General features: G+C 51.4%; 4 protein-coding genes across 4 annotated transcripts in view; 3 read left to right on the forward strand and 1 right to left on the reverse strand.

Moving 5' to 3' along the window:
- Window positions 1-2,404: 2,404 nt before the first annotated feature.
- Window positions 2,405-3,088, forward strand: IUM83_11511 (Geranylgeranyl transferase type-2 subunit alpha; the record flags this gene model as incomplete). The annotated part of the gene is made up of 1 exon (XM_067936079.1): window positions 2,405-3,088. The coding sequence occupies one exon, from the start codon at window positions 2,405-2,407 to the stop codon at window positions 3,086-3,088; it is 684 nt and encodes a 227-aa protein (XP_067781741.1).
- A 603-nt stretch (window positions 3,089-3,691) lies between these two features.
- Window positions 3,692-4,318, forward strand: IUM83_11512 (uncharacterized protein; the record flags this gene model as incomplete). Its single annotated transcript, XM_067936080.1, has 1 exon — window positions 3,692-4,318. One exon carries the CDS (start codon window positions 3,692-3,694, stop codon window positions 4,316-4,318), a length of 627 nt encoding a protein of 208 aa, XP_067781736.1.
- Window positions 4,319-4,477: 159 nt separating this feature from the next.
- On the reverse strand, window positions 4,478-6,252 carry IUM83_11513 (Heparan-alpha-glucosaminide N-acetyltransferase; the record flags this gene model as incomplete). Its single annotated transcript, XM_067936081.1, has 5 exons — window positions 4,478-4,532; window positions 4,607-4,713; window positions 4,780-5,677; window positions 5,754-5,823; window positions 5,904-6,252. The coding sequence occupies 5 exons, from the start codon at window positions 6,250-6,252 to the stop codon at window positions 4,478-4,480; spliced, it is 1,479 nt and encodes a 492-aa protein (XP_067781737.1).
- Window positions 6,253-7,916: 1,664 nt separating this feature from the next.
- The window catches only part of IUM83_11514 (uncharacterized protein), a gene marked incomplete at both ends in the record, with an annotated part of 28,128 nt that continues 22,277 nt past the window's right edge, over window positions 7,917-13,767 (forward strand). The window contains 5 exons of the mRNA XM_067936082.1: window positions 7,917-8,275; window positions 8,374-8,402; window positions 8,472-9,050; window positions 12,087-12,176; window positions 12,248-12,364. Coding sequence (XP_067781767.1) covers window positions 7,917-8,275; window positions 8,374-8,402; window positions 8,472-9,050; window positions 12,087-12,176; window positions 12,248-12,364 — 1,174 coding nt within the window. The remainder of the gene's footprint in view (window positions 8,276-8,373; window positions 8,403-8,471; window positions 9,051-12,086; window positions 12,177-12,247; window positions 12,365-13,767) is intronic.

Genomic DNA, 13,767 nt, shown 5'->3' on the forward strand with positions numbered 1-13,767 from the left:
CAGTTGAAACAAACCCGGTTGACAAAGTTTGCTAAAGCCCAAAAGTTGGCAGCTATTTCTCTCCCCAACAGGTGTGTTCCTTCACTTTCGCATATTTTGGATCGGGCAAGAGACACTATCGACCGCAACCATGCCAGTGAAATCCTTGCCAGCTACCCCACTATCATGAACGACGACTTTAGGAACGCGCGCGTTGCACGCTGTCACCGCGATCACGTCTACCCAGACGATTACGGCTACAACTTCGTGATTCCGAAGAATCTTGTCATCAACTGGACGCGGTAGTAGGTACAGAGAAGAAAAAGCGTCCGAAGTCCAAGTACATCAACCCGATTGTAGATGGTGAGTATCCGTAGGGAACTGCTGAGGAATCTTGGCCTATTTGCCGGGTGGGACACCGAAGTTTACAAGTTTTGTGCTCGCTTTAGGATATTTCTTTATGCTACTCTCATTGTGTCGCTTTATGTGTAACAAACTGTGTTGCTCGTTGTGTTGCCTAACCGTTTTATTGCTATATCGCAGCGAGGCGATCTACAGGATGCATGAGTTTTACAACACAGTCAATAAGTTCAACGCCGTGAAGCTTGAGTGGATGGTTGAGATGATTGCGCGCGATCGAATGCTCTCTGATACTATCATCAATTTCAGTATCAAGTGCATCTGTGACACACTAGAAGATTGCTGCGCATTGGACTCTTTTGCGGTGACTCTGTGCTCTCCAGACCCACCAATAACACGAACTTCAAGCACGCATTATGTTGTGTTGCCGGTCCATCTCAGCAACATACACTGGGGTGTCATTATCGTCAGCATCTCGGACCAGACGGAAACGCCATCTATCACGCCTTACTACTACGAGCCACTGTGCGAGGGCGCATACTGTGGTACGATAGAATCGCCCCTTCGAGGAGAAGGTGTTGCCGTTTTTGTGTTATGGTCATCGGAACACAATGCCCGATGTCGAGTACCCAATAGAGGAGTACGGAGTTTGGCTCGATGCGCCAAGGCAGCCTGATGGCACATCATGCTGAGTTTTTGTCATCGCCCAAGTGTATTCCATGCTGAAATACAGTTTTTGCTTTAATAAGGCCACTGTGACAGAAGATGATATTGCCGAGATGCGGCTACGCATTATGTGGATGATATTAATGCAACCCGAAGAAAGCACCATGGTGAACAAAGTAGCGAAGGCTGTAGAAGCAACAGATCTCGAATTATTGGCGTCCGTTAAGACATTAATGAAGACTAATTGCCGACTCAAAAAAAACTCAGATGCATTCCTTCATCTTTAGGCTAATGGTCCCATGACAGCGCCTAGTCTGGCTAGTCTTGCCCTCGCAATATTGCTCCAGCATCACAGAGTACGATACCACATACTCAGTGTTACGCATCGACACACCGAGAGCAGCGGCCAGCCGAATAGGCTCCTCTTTTTGTCGGCGATCACCGCAGCTAGCTCGTCGCGCTCGTTCAGTAGCTTGAAGGAATACTTCGTAATTCTCTCCAGCCTGTCTTCCATGGCCTCAATCACATTGATCCTAGACCTCAGCAGTCCCTTGCACAACTCAGCCCTTTGAGTCCTGGACAAGCTCGTGCCTTCGTTGCTTGAGGGCGGATGCACCAAAGGCGGCGACATCGCGTTGGTGCCAGCGCCCTCTGGGTCCATTCTCGTTTTGCACTAACAGCCGCTTGGAGTCTAATGCGATTTTCTCAAAAAGGGTCGGTAACTTTTGGAGTTTCCGTAATTAATCCAAACCTACTCTCGATCGATTGCGGTGAACCCAACATGAGGTTGCATGCTGTGGTGCTTGTTGTGGTAAAATGCCTCACTATGGTGCAGCAAGACGTGTCATCTTGTCGAAATTATGTTGCGGTAACGCCGTCCTGTAACGGCTCCTAGTTCAGTTGGAAGAGATCAACGGCAATCTTGAAGAGATGCAGAGCTTGTCGCGACTCCATGACAAGTGAATCACAGCACGCGAGCGCGGCGACGTAGCTCGTCACGGGGGATAAGACACCGGGTCATCGCCTCCACTGAGCCGCCACGCCGGCACGTCGGAATCCTCACACACTCGCCACTTGGCGCATTGACTCGCTCGCTACGCGCAACCCGCGCAGCTGTTCCAGTCATTTTCTCGGTCCGCGCCGGCAGCACAAGGGATTTGTCGGCCTCGGAGACAAGCGGGCCTGACCTTGACGCTGCCCACTTTGCACCGAGCTGCGACGCAACCGCGTAGAAGGGCGGGAGTTTCCAGTTGAAAAGGGGGCAGCGAGCGGTGGACGCCCGAGTGGGAAATCCGCTGGTCGCACGCTGCGGTTTCTGCTCGGCTCCTTCACTTCCCAAGCAGAGCGACGGACGTGGAATCGCAGGAAGTGTCGGACAGGCCCGTGACGACGGCAGACCATGGTTCTCCCGGCCGCCACGTTGGCAATCAGGTCGGTGGTCGACACTGTCACCACGATGCCCTGGAGCGTCCTGAAGCACATGGAGCAGACTCTGCTGTGGAGCGTCCCGCCGGAGCCGAAAGGCCCCAAGTGGGCCGACGACGTCTTCACCACAACGAAGGGGGTCGCCATCTCGGCCGTCTTGGCCTGCATGGAGGACGAACTCACAGACAGCTGCAGCTCCGGCGTGTTCTCGAGCGACGAAGATGCAGATTGGAGCAGCGACGAAGTGAGTCTCGACGGGTACTCGGACGACGAAGGCGAGGACGAGGACAATGACACGTCCTCGTGCGCGTCGTACGCGTACCAAGGCGAGCGGTGGTACTGGACGCCGCCCAGCTCGACAAACAGCGTCCAAAGTTTCGAGGAGAAGTACGAAACGGCCAGCCAACGCAGCGCGGACCTGGACGAGTTCGGACTCGAACGCGGCGACGAGCACTACCGGCGCCCCACGATGTACGCCATGCCATCGATTGACTTTGGCGCGGACGGCGTCGTCGATTCCTGGGTCGATCGCTATGGCTCGAACAGGTCCGACTTCGCCTACGTAGCGACGGTTCCCGAACGCGACTCGGGCGATGAATGTCAGGAATCCCAAGCGCTGCCTCCACACCTCGCCGGGTTCTACATCCCTGTGCTGTAGGGTGAGCGAGCGCATTACAGCTCGACTCACTCGGATCAATTCTATAGCCAGACTCACTGCTGCGGAGGACAGCAGTACCCTCACTGTGCTGGACAACTGCCGGCTGACCGGCAAATGTACTATATAAGCCCAAAGCCACCGACCACGTTGGATTATAGCAGCGGGAACGTCGCTCTGAGCGCCATACCGGCGCGTATTTTCACGCCGAGACCAAGTGACTGCCATAATTTCAAGTCGCTTACGTAGTGGACGGATCCGTCCACGGACGCCTGTCACGGCAGAGAGAGCCTGGACGTGTTGTCCAGCGCAGCAGGACGTCGACACCTTCCAAGAGGTCTCGCGCTCAAATTTTCTTGCTAACGCTCGCTAATAGAGACTGTAGCCATCTTGAGTCCGTGTATGTTGAAGTGGTTGAAGCGGTAGACTCTGCCGCGGGTGTCGCGTCAAACCGTTTTTCTCCAGAAATTCTGCTGTGCGGGCCCAAGATGGAGCTCTGCTAGCTGGCGGGCAGCGGCGGCACTTCAGAATTCCAGCGCTTACGACGCAGTCTCAAGTGCAGGAACGAGTAAACTCAAGAGAACGACCGAAAACGCGGCAGTGGCGATGGCGCTCGTCGCGCGCACCTTCCGGACGGTCGTGGGGCTCCCGTGGAGCACTCTCGAGCTGCTGGATCGGGCGATGCGGTGGAGCGCCGAGCCAGTGATGCTGGAGGGCCCAACGTCCGAACTCTGGGCGGAAGATCTCTTCGCGCCCTGCTCTTCCAAGTGCTGTTTGGATTGCACCAATGACGACATCACTGACAGCTCCGGCTCTGAGATGTATGACGATGAAGAAGACGAAGACGACGACGGAGATTGGAGCAGCAGTGAGAGTGAGGAGGAACTGGACGGGTTCAGCTTTGCAGGCGACGGAGACGTCGACTTCTGGGGCGACCGGTGGTTCTGGACTTTGTGGCGAGAGAACGATGACCTGGTCGCTCAGAGTTGTTCGGATTTGATTGACTCAAACAGCGTGGAGGCTTCGAGCTACGTTGCGGAGAGGTTGGTCGACTACGTCATGCCGTCAATGGACCCCTACGCGGATGCTGCGATAGACTCGTGGATCGAGAAATACGGATCTAGCCGGTCACAAGTTCTCTTTGTGGAGGTGGATGAACCTAGGGTCATCGACAGCTCCCCCGCGTTTGGGCTGCCACGTTCTTCGACAGGACTTTTCGTGGCTGTCCTATAATCACAATAAAACTATGTCAGGGTACCAGACTAGCCGCATTTTAGCTACCGTACTACAAAAGTAAACAATAGAAACACACAGCAAGACTTGAAGGAAGTCAAACGGTAGCATTGATTTGGCTGACTTGAAGCACGCCACAAGTTTTCCTGTCGTGGACCCTTATATCTTGATGAAGATTTCGTGAAGATCCAGCCATTGCGCGACTACAACCCACCTGAAAGCACCACACCACCAGATCCGTTAGTATGGAGAGATCTACGCAGGTTAGAACGAGCATGACAAACGTACGTGACTACACCAACGAGATTGTACAGCAGCACCTCCAAGTGGGTAATTTCTTCAGTCATTCTCAATGGTTTCGGCGAGAATGGGGCGAAGTGTTGGCACACTTCGTGCTGTACGGACCACAGACACAAAATCAGCACTCGCAACGTCGTGAAAAACGAAGCGAAACGCAGTACCATGATGTAGAGTGCTATCGAGTTCCTCCCGACTGCAATACAAGCTGTGCCCCACCACTTCACACTCGCTGCACCATCAATAAGTTTCACGAGCAGTGCGAGTAGCCATGCTGCTAAGCCTGAACTTAGCTGCACGTACGACAGTGACCACAAGTTCTTGTTGAGTGGAATCCACGGCCCACGAGGAAACGCCCAGAGCCCTCCGCTCACAACGCTGAGCAAAACTAGAGCACTTCCACAAACCACGAGGTTCCGTATTTGACGTCTACGCACTTCGCTCGTCGGTGCATTAGACAGCTCTTGGGTTATCATGAACAGAGCCCCTTGTAAATAGCCGATATAGGCAGTAGTAGCCACCATCAGCCAGTTAAGCAGCCCCTCCGGGTCGTATGGACCAGTTTGGTAGCGCTGCTGGCACGTAGGTGTCTGGAAAAGATGCTGCCGCCCAAACACCAGCGTATCCACGTACAGATGCGCACCACCCGTGCAATTTCGATACGCGCCATCATCTGCCAGACCTCCTGGGCCGATGTATCCTGTCGGACAGCCAGGTACGGGCAGCTTGAAGGTCAGCACCAGATTCAGAAAAACTAGAGGGATCACACCACACATGAAATGCCAGCCCACGAACTTCGAAACATGGTATTGCTGGAAAATTCTTCCAGGGCGCCGTGATAACCCCCAGTCAGCAACAGCAACGATCAGATACGCGGCACTAAGCGCCTGCAGTACTCCGGGAATTCTCCAGTCACTCCAGCTGTCTCCATTGTTAATGAACAGACCCAGCACGAAGAGCTTTATCGTTCGCTGGCCAATGCCTGCGAATGTCCGCACTATAGATTCATCGCGACGAGAGGAAGAAGATAAAAAGAGACTAAACCCGAGGATCCACGCAAACCTTAAAAAAATAAGTATCGTTAACAGTAAGAGGAAGGGAACAAATCTCCACAACACCCAAGTAGAGTAAGACGTACCACGGGAACACCAAATCGGCGACGGTCAGGCCATCCCAGGCACTGTGAGTGCAGACTGCGAAGCCGCCACCTGGAAAATATGACAGGATATCGGCTATGAATTTACTGAAGGTGTACAGTACTATTGCTACAGGTTGGTCGATTCTGTACCTCCGTAGTTGACGAACACCATGAGACACAGTGTGAGGCCTCGGAAGGCGTCGAGCGCTTGGCACCGCAACGCATTCTGGGCGTTCTTGTGTCGCTCGAGCAGTTGGTACAGGTCGGAATCAGCTTTTAGCCGCGGGGGCACGAGGGGCTCCGTTAAGCTCGAGGATCTCCTGGACGTCCGGTCGACCCCTCGCGCGAGCATGAAGCTTCGGCGCAGCAGAGCCGCCAGCACGCAGCCAAGCGTCCCGATGACGACCACGCGCTCGGAAGTTGTTGAGGACGATGATAACTCACCGCGAGGTGTGTGGACGTCGCTGGACGCCTGCGCTGCAATTGGGACAAGCTGCATCTTTCGTGCAAATGACGTGTGTCCTATCTTTATTCAGTACTGTGCTCTTAGTGCTCTTCAAAGAACGAAAGTTGAAGATTCAACTTTCGTTGGGCGAGGGGCATGTCGAGGATGCATATCGTGGTCCCAACACCACCAAAAAGTCTCCATATCCAGCTGTGGTCGAGCTCAAACAACATTTTTCCCTTGCATCCCCTAGAGTGGCCGCCACGCAGCAAACTTAAAGTATTATCAGGTGTACCCCATGGATTTTGTTTTCAGATAAACCCGAAGTCTTCGTGCCGATCTGCCGGAAGAACACTGAGGTTTTGGCCTCTGGGTTCTGCATTTCGGCAGTTGTCACCACTTGAAGCGAATTCCTCCGAATAAAGCAGCGGCTGTGCGTTGAACATCTCTCCCATGCTTTGTCCATCTGCAATCGACCGCAACGCTGGCGCTGGAATGTCACTGTGGGTAGTTGACGCGCCAAACAATCGCGTGTCAGCGTGTAACATCTCGCCACCTGCGATAAACTGCGCGACCAAGGTCCGCATCAGGTTGCTGTTCTTCGTGCGAGAGTGCTTTTCCACGCCGACTCGCTGTCGTGCGTCGTTCTACTGATAATGTCGTTGCTGGCCTAGCTGCAAGTATCGCTTACATCTAAATGCGTAGACTTGCCTGGATGATCGTAGAGCGATCTTCGATCCTCGAGATGCTAATGTGCGACAACAGGCGAGATAGCCCTCTCATGTTCAGGATGACAACCACCCCGCCCACTCCCGACCGGTGCTTCTAGCAGGTTTTATACTCCGAGTGAAAGGTTCGCTAGTTTGATCTTGCTGCTTCATATCAATAATTGGGATTCTGTTGCTCTCCGCCACTGACAATTTATCAGGTTGCGCAATGTTACTCTGGAGCTGCAAAGTTACTTGAATTTGTGTAGTTCGAGAGAATGATATTGACCTAGAACTGACAAACCGCTGCAGCAGTTGGACTGACATTGTAAGTACATCGATACGGTTTCTATTCATCTCTCATTCACGTACCAGACTACAGATCACGCGCTGTAGCCAGCCTGGTTGATTCAAAGAACACCAGAGAACCGACGGGGGAAGGAGGATAAACTCATTGTCAAATTTTAAATTCAGCTTCAAGATGAGGCTAGTGGCTATTATGATGATGGGTTCGGGTGCGGTCTACTTCGAGAATTGTGAAAATCAATCGACTATTCAAGAACTAATGGATACACTCGAACGGGACTGGTATCACTAAAATCATGAAGAAATGTACACGGCAGACACCTAACACGACGAGTGTTCCACACCGCGTTGACGATTCAGTGTGCGTTTCGACAACGCCTGGCACGTCGGCGAGTGTTGTTCATGAAGTGGCGTCGGAAGCGAAAGGGTATCGATCACAGTGATCACAGCTCAATGGCTGTCAGCAGAAATATGAGGAGGAGCGAGTAATTGTCAGGTGGCGGCACTAACATTCGACGTGATGCCATTCGGGAAGAAGAAGATAGCGTGGGTGACGATGAGTAAAATGTACTCAGAGTAATATCAACATTGCCACTCCAAAACAAATCACACACAAAGCCCAAATCACAAATCGATCCAAATAGGTCCAAATAGGTCCTTGAAGTGCCCCACTCATATCCAAAAAGTGACTCTTCAACGACAACCATGACGCCGTGGCGGCTGGTTCTACCTCTGTTCTACCTGTTCTCCCTTGCTTCTACCGACCCCCGTCGCAGCCCCGTTGTCGCTCTACTGCCACGCCACCTCGTCGCGTTCTACCCGCTGCTCGCCGACTCGCGGGACTACGCGCCCTACGGCCGCGTCGACGGCTACAGCCAAGACGCAAGTCGTTCTACCGACGGTTCTACCTCTGCCACCAATGTAGCCATCACACAAAAAATGGGACTACGACTGGAGCTGGGAACGGGTCTGGAGCTGCCGCTCGACGTCAACAACCGCAGCTTCCCCCAGCTCACAGTCGGCGGCTGGGTGCAGGCAGCCGACACAATGAGCGTCACCCAAGGGTAGGCGGCACAAAGACCCAATTGTGGGCTAGTGGGTCTTTTAAATTTGTGATTTTGTGTTTTTGTGTTTTGTGTTTATTTGTGTCTGTTTTTTTTAGGTGTTTGTTGTCGCAGAATGGCTCTAGCGGTGGGAGATCCCTGTGTGTGGATCGAGGGCAGTGGGTGGTGGGAGGATCGGTGGGTGCTTGGGGAGCAGTGAAGACGGACGAGTGGTCGTTCGTCGCTGCGGTTTTTGGTGACGGTTGGATCAAGTTTTATGTCGACGGGGAGGTCGCAGAGTCCGATACTGCGGTGAAGAGTGTTGCGAGCCAACTGCTGGTGGTCGGGGCTGCCACAGGGCAGCCGTTGGGCGGGTTCTCGGGGTACCTGAAGTCTCTGTTCGTGTTCGATGTGGCGTTGTCGGAGAGTGAGTTACTGTATTTGATGACGACGGGAGATGTGGCGCCGGAGAATCCGGCGGATACGGGTCCTGCAGCATCTCCGGTGGTTGATCCTGTTGAAATGACTGGCCCGATCCCCCACTTTTATCTGAAAGACCGCCTTGATAATCTCGTGAGTGCGAGGCAAGCTATCGACCCCGATGCAGACGAGTACAACGTGGCTTTACCCACGATCGATGACACAGAATTGTTGTCCGTGGAGTTGGTCTACGCTGATGATTCTGTAGCCGATGTCAGCAGCACGGAGGGCAACCTGTTTATAACTCCATTCAGAACGTGGTCCGTCGAGCCGAAAAATCGAGAGATCCATGTAGGATCTGCTGTGACTGTGCAAGGTTCGCCCACCTTTGACACCCGACTATCTGCGTGTCGGATCAATGGAAATGTGGACGTTGCTCCGTTTAAACTCACAGCAGACTCGATGACGTGCAAAATCCCCGATCTACACATCCAAGGGGCCACTATCGAGCTCTCGATATCGCAGAATGGCATTGATTTTGTTTCCATCGGATTATTTACACTTCGCAGTCGACCATGGGTATTTCGAATATCGCCACCACAAGTTGTACGGTCGATAACACCACAAGTTATTAACATATTTGGCATGGACTTTATAAATTTAACGTCTTTAAGCTGCGCCATCGGGGGTCTACCGTCTCAAGCTACATTTCTGTCACCATCGAGGATACAGTGCGTGGCTGAGCCTATGCTTTATGGCCAACACATTCAATCGGTGGCTGTAACTGTCTCTGTTAACGGCGTGGATTATTCAGAGGACACCAAAGATTTGGGATTTGTCAACCCACCACTCATTAGTGCGCTGTCACCAGACAATGGACCAATTAGAGGTGGGACAACAGTGCTAATTTTTGGTCAGGGCTTCCGTGAAGATACACGCTACGCTATGTTATGCCCACCAAGTGCGCTAAAGTCGGTTGACTTTGTTAGCCCAACTTCACTATCGTGGACAACGGATGCGGTAAATGTCACAAGTATCACGGATCTGAAGTTGACAGTCGAAGGTGTTTTATTTCCTGAAATTCCTGGCCTCGATTTTACGTTCACAGTGACGCCTCAACCCACCGCAGTATTTCCTCAGCTTTTGCCGATCCACTTGCAAACGGTTCTGACAATATCCGGGACAGGTTTTGACGATTTCGATAGTCTTCGCTGCTCTTTCGTGAGAATCGGAGCTGACGACAAATTGGTAAACGCGGAACCTGCGATAGTGGCAGCAACATTTGTGACGAAATCGATTATTCAATGTCCATCCCCTCGTTTTGATATCATAGGGTTGTATGCAGTCCTGGTATCGAATAATGCCCAGGATTATACTCGGAACACTGACGCTGTAACTATAGCTGTTCATGGTGACATTGTTATCGACCACGCATCAGTACTGTCGGGGCCGGCAACCGGAGAAACTGTCGTAAATATCACGGGAAAGAACTTTGTGCAATCGGCAAGTGTGGCGTGCAGATTTGGCTATAATCGTGGTCGGGGATATTTTGTGTCGAGTACGATAATTCAATGCATTAGCCCAGCTTGGATTCCAACGACCGGCACAGTTGGAGTTGTTGCCCCAATTACCATCGCACTGAACGGACTAGATTTTTCCTACTCGAGCCTACCATTTCAGTACTATGCCCCACCAGTTGTTAGCTCTATCTCGCCGCCGATGGTGCCGGTTAATGGATCTGTATCCCTCACTTTGTACGGTAATTATCTCATTTCGTATGGAGGAGTCGTATGCCGCATTGGTTCAACGCTTCAAGTTCCTGGGACTGTGATAAATGGTGGCCGAGGGGTTCAATGTGATGCCACTAATACCAGCTTGACCGTGGGCTTGGTGAATATTAGTGTGTCACTCAATGCTGGATGCGACTTCTCTCGAAGCCAAGTCGGTCTTGTTGTTCACAATCCGATCACAATAACCGGTGTTGATTCGCCGTATATGGTAAAAAATGTCGATTCCACTATTGCAGTTCGAGGTCAAGGTTTCCTGAATAGTAATGAGGTTATGTGCGCCTTTGGACAAGCGACAATGAGTGGAACAGTCATTACCCCAGATGTTATAGCGTGTGCTGTTCCTCCCACGCTTATCGCCAATCGTGACTACGAGTTACGCATTAGCTTGAACAACGGCACTCACTTCTCACGCGAATCGGTGCATGTATTCGTGTACGATTTGCCCACGTTTGACACCATCACTAGCATTTCTGAAAGTAATACACCAGTTGTCCATGTTAGTGGGAGCGGGTTTATGATCAATGGAAGTACAGCGCTCACCATTGACTGTGTTTTCGAAGCGTATGGCTCGGTGGCTGCCCGAGTGGAAAGCGTATCGAGCCTGGTTTGCGTTGTTCCAGATATTGATTTGACCAATACCACCGCTAAGGTTGTGTCTGTTGATTTTTTGGTGGGGTCGTCAATCATCAACACACCACTGAATTTTACGTACGAATCTTTTTCACCGCCTATGCCATTAGACCCTGGTGCAGTCCCTGGTAGAATGCCACTAGCCTTTCAGACTAATTTCTCTGATGATCAACTATTGCCATCCGATTCTTCCGTCGCTACCCCTGCGAACTTGCCGACCTGTTCATTGAGTGTCCAGCCTGAGATTGGTGATATATCCCCTACGTATGTGGAATGGGGAGCACGCGTAAACATCACAGTACGCGGCCAGAATTTCGAGAAGAATTCTACATTTTGCCATTTCAGTTCTCTTCCCGAGGCGATTCCTGCTATTGTGTTGTCAACCGCGTTTGCCTTCTGCCCCTTCGATGGTTCAACTGCTGAACCAGGGATCACCATGGTAGCGATGAGTTTGAATGGCATACGTCCCAGTGTTTCTACGGTCTCGTTTGCTCTTTGGACTGCTCCTGCAATCACGTCGATTTATCCTCAAAGAGGGCCTCTTGAGGGAAATACCACAATCCTTATAACGGGTACAGGCTACATCGATCAGGAGCCGTTATACTGCCATTTTGACGACATGCCTAAAGTGCTTGCAGCAAGGCTAACTGACACCATGCTTCACTGCTTGAGCCCCCCTAGTCGCACAGGACGAACGTCAAATCTTCGCATCTCGATCAACTCGAGCATTTTTTCTAGTGATTCTGCTGAGTATTTGTACCAAGACATGCCACTGTTAGTAACCAAGTTGGACGGAGAAGTTATCACCCCAGATCACTACCTTTTAAGTCCTCGCGCATCTCGTATTACACCTCAGATCGGCCTTGCTTCTGCAAACACTACTGTTCTGGTGGATGGAAATGATTTTAGTGAAACTTTCCCGATGATGTGCTACTTCGGAAGCACGAGCAGCAACGCTACTGTGATATCCTCATCACAAATGCAATGTGTAGCGCCTCCACAACGCCCCGGCACTGTGAACATAAGTGTCGGTTTGTGGGGCAGCCCCGTGAGAGACTCGTGCATTGGCTTTGAGTACATCGGTGCGTATTCATGCCTGCTAGTGACAGTAAGTCCCATCCAAAGAATGACCGCTTATCGTTTTTATTCACAGCGGAGCCCGCGCTTTATCAGGTTATTCCACCACTTGGACCAGAGATGGGATCAACGCGACTTCTGATTATCGGAGACGATTTTTCCGCTCGCGTCGATATGCGGTGTGCTTTCAGCCGTGAGGGTGTTTCTTCACCCGTAACAACTGCTGCATTTTGGGTGAGTAAACAGGGAATCATTTGTTCCACCCCACCGTTTAACCCTGGACCAGCCTACGTTCAAGTTGCTGTGGGTAACAGCATTGCGAGCGACCAGCTAAAGTTCAACTTTACAGGTATGAGCAGCGTCAGAAACTGTTGTCGATGTGTTATACCCGGTGATTCTAATCAGGGTGGTTGTATTATATGCAGTGGAACCACGAGTGCTCTCTATCTCACCGCAGCGTACCTCGGGATCTGGAAATGTTAATGTGGCAATAACGGGGATTGGTTTCGTTGACTCTGGCCTCCTTCGATGCAGCATGGGTACGACCGTGTTGCGTCCCGTACGGTTTGAGAGTGAATCTCGGATAACTTGCCTATTCCCTCGACGTTTAAGTTCCGCGGTTCTTCCTGTTCGAGTGACAAACAACAACCAGGACTACACCTCTGACCCAGTGGCGTTCGTGTTCTACCCTCCGGTTGTTGTGGATTATGCAACCCCTCACTTCGGACTGATTGACGAACTTACTACGCGAATCGTACTGGCCGGTTATAATTTTCACGAGAATGCAGATTTGGTATGTGGATTTCGTGATGATTACAGCACGAAAGGTTTTGCAACAGCCACTGTTATGAGCTTGACGATGATAGCATGCTCGCTGGAGACACCAGTTGAACTGTACTCTCGCAATTCGTCGGCATCGATCTTGACTACCCTACAAGTGAGAGAAGCGACTCAGGAAGAACCCATTTTTGAAGCCCCTTTCCAGTATATTTCGAGGCCGGCCCCTCTTGGTATATACCCAAAGCTAGTGCTTACAACAGGTGGGCAGATGTTGACGATAGAAGGGATGAATTTAGCATCCGAGTTTGATATCGTCTGCAAGTTTGAGTCGTACTACCCAAACGACCAGGCTCCATTCACGCTGCTAAACAACACGCATGGGTTTTGTAGTGTGCCTGAACGACCACCAGGTCCTGTGGAAATGCGTTTATGTTTACGGGACAGACAGAATGAATGCAGTGACAACTCGCTCACCCTCTCGTACGTCCAAACCCCTATTATCCAGGAACTTGTACCTAGTATGCAAGCGAAACCAGGAGATGAATCCATCACGCTGACCGGAAAATATTTCTACAATGTGCCGATGCATTGCGAATTTGATGGCGTGAAAACGCTGGTTACTTTTGTCAATCAATCGGTTGTGGTTTGTCCCACCTCAACTTCGGTGCAGTACAAATGCAGCACGTTCCTGTTCTACGTCGACGATATTGAGATTCTTGGAAACCCCATGGAGTACTGCATGGAGATGGGCCCGATGGTGAATCTGATCCGCCCAGCAACAGGTCCCGAGAGTGGAGGAACACGTGTTCTAGTCAG

Source organism: Phytophthora cinnamomi, assembly GCF_018691715.1.
Source record: "Phytophthora cinnamomi strain GKB4 chromosome Unknown Contig114, whole genome shotgun sequence".
Classification (NCBI taxonomy): domain Eukaryota; phylum Oomycota; class Peronosporomycetes; order Peronosporales; family Peronosporaceae; genus Phytophthora; species Phytophthora cinnamomi.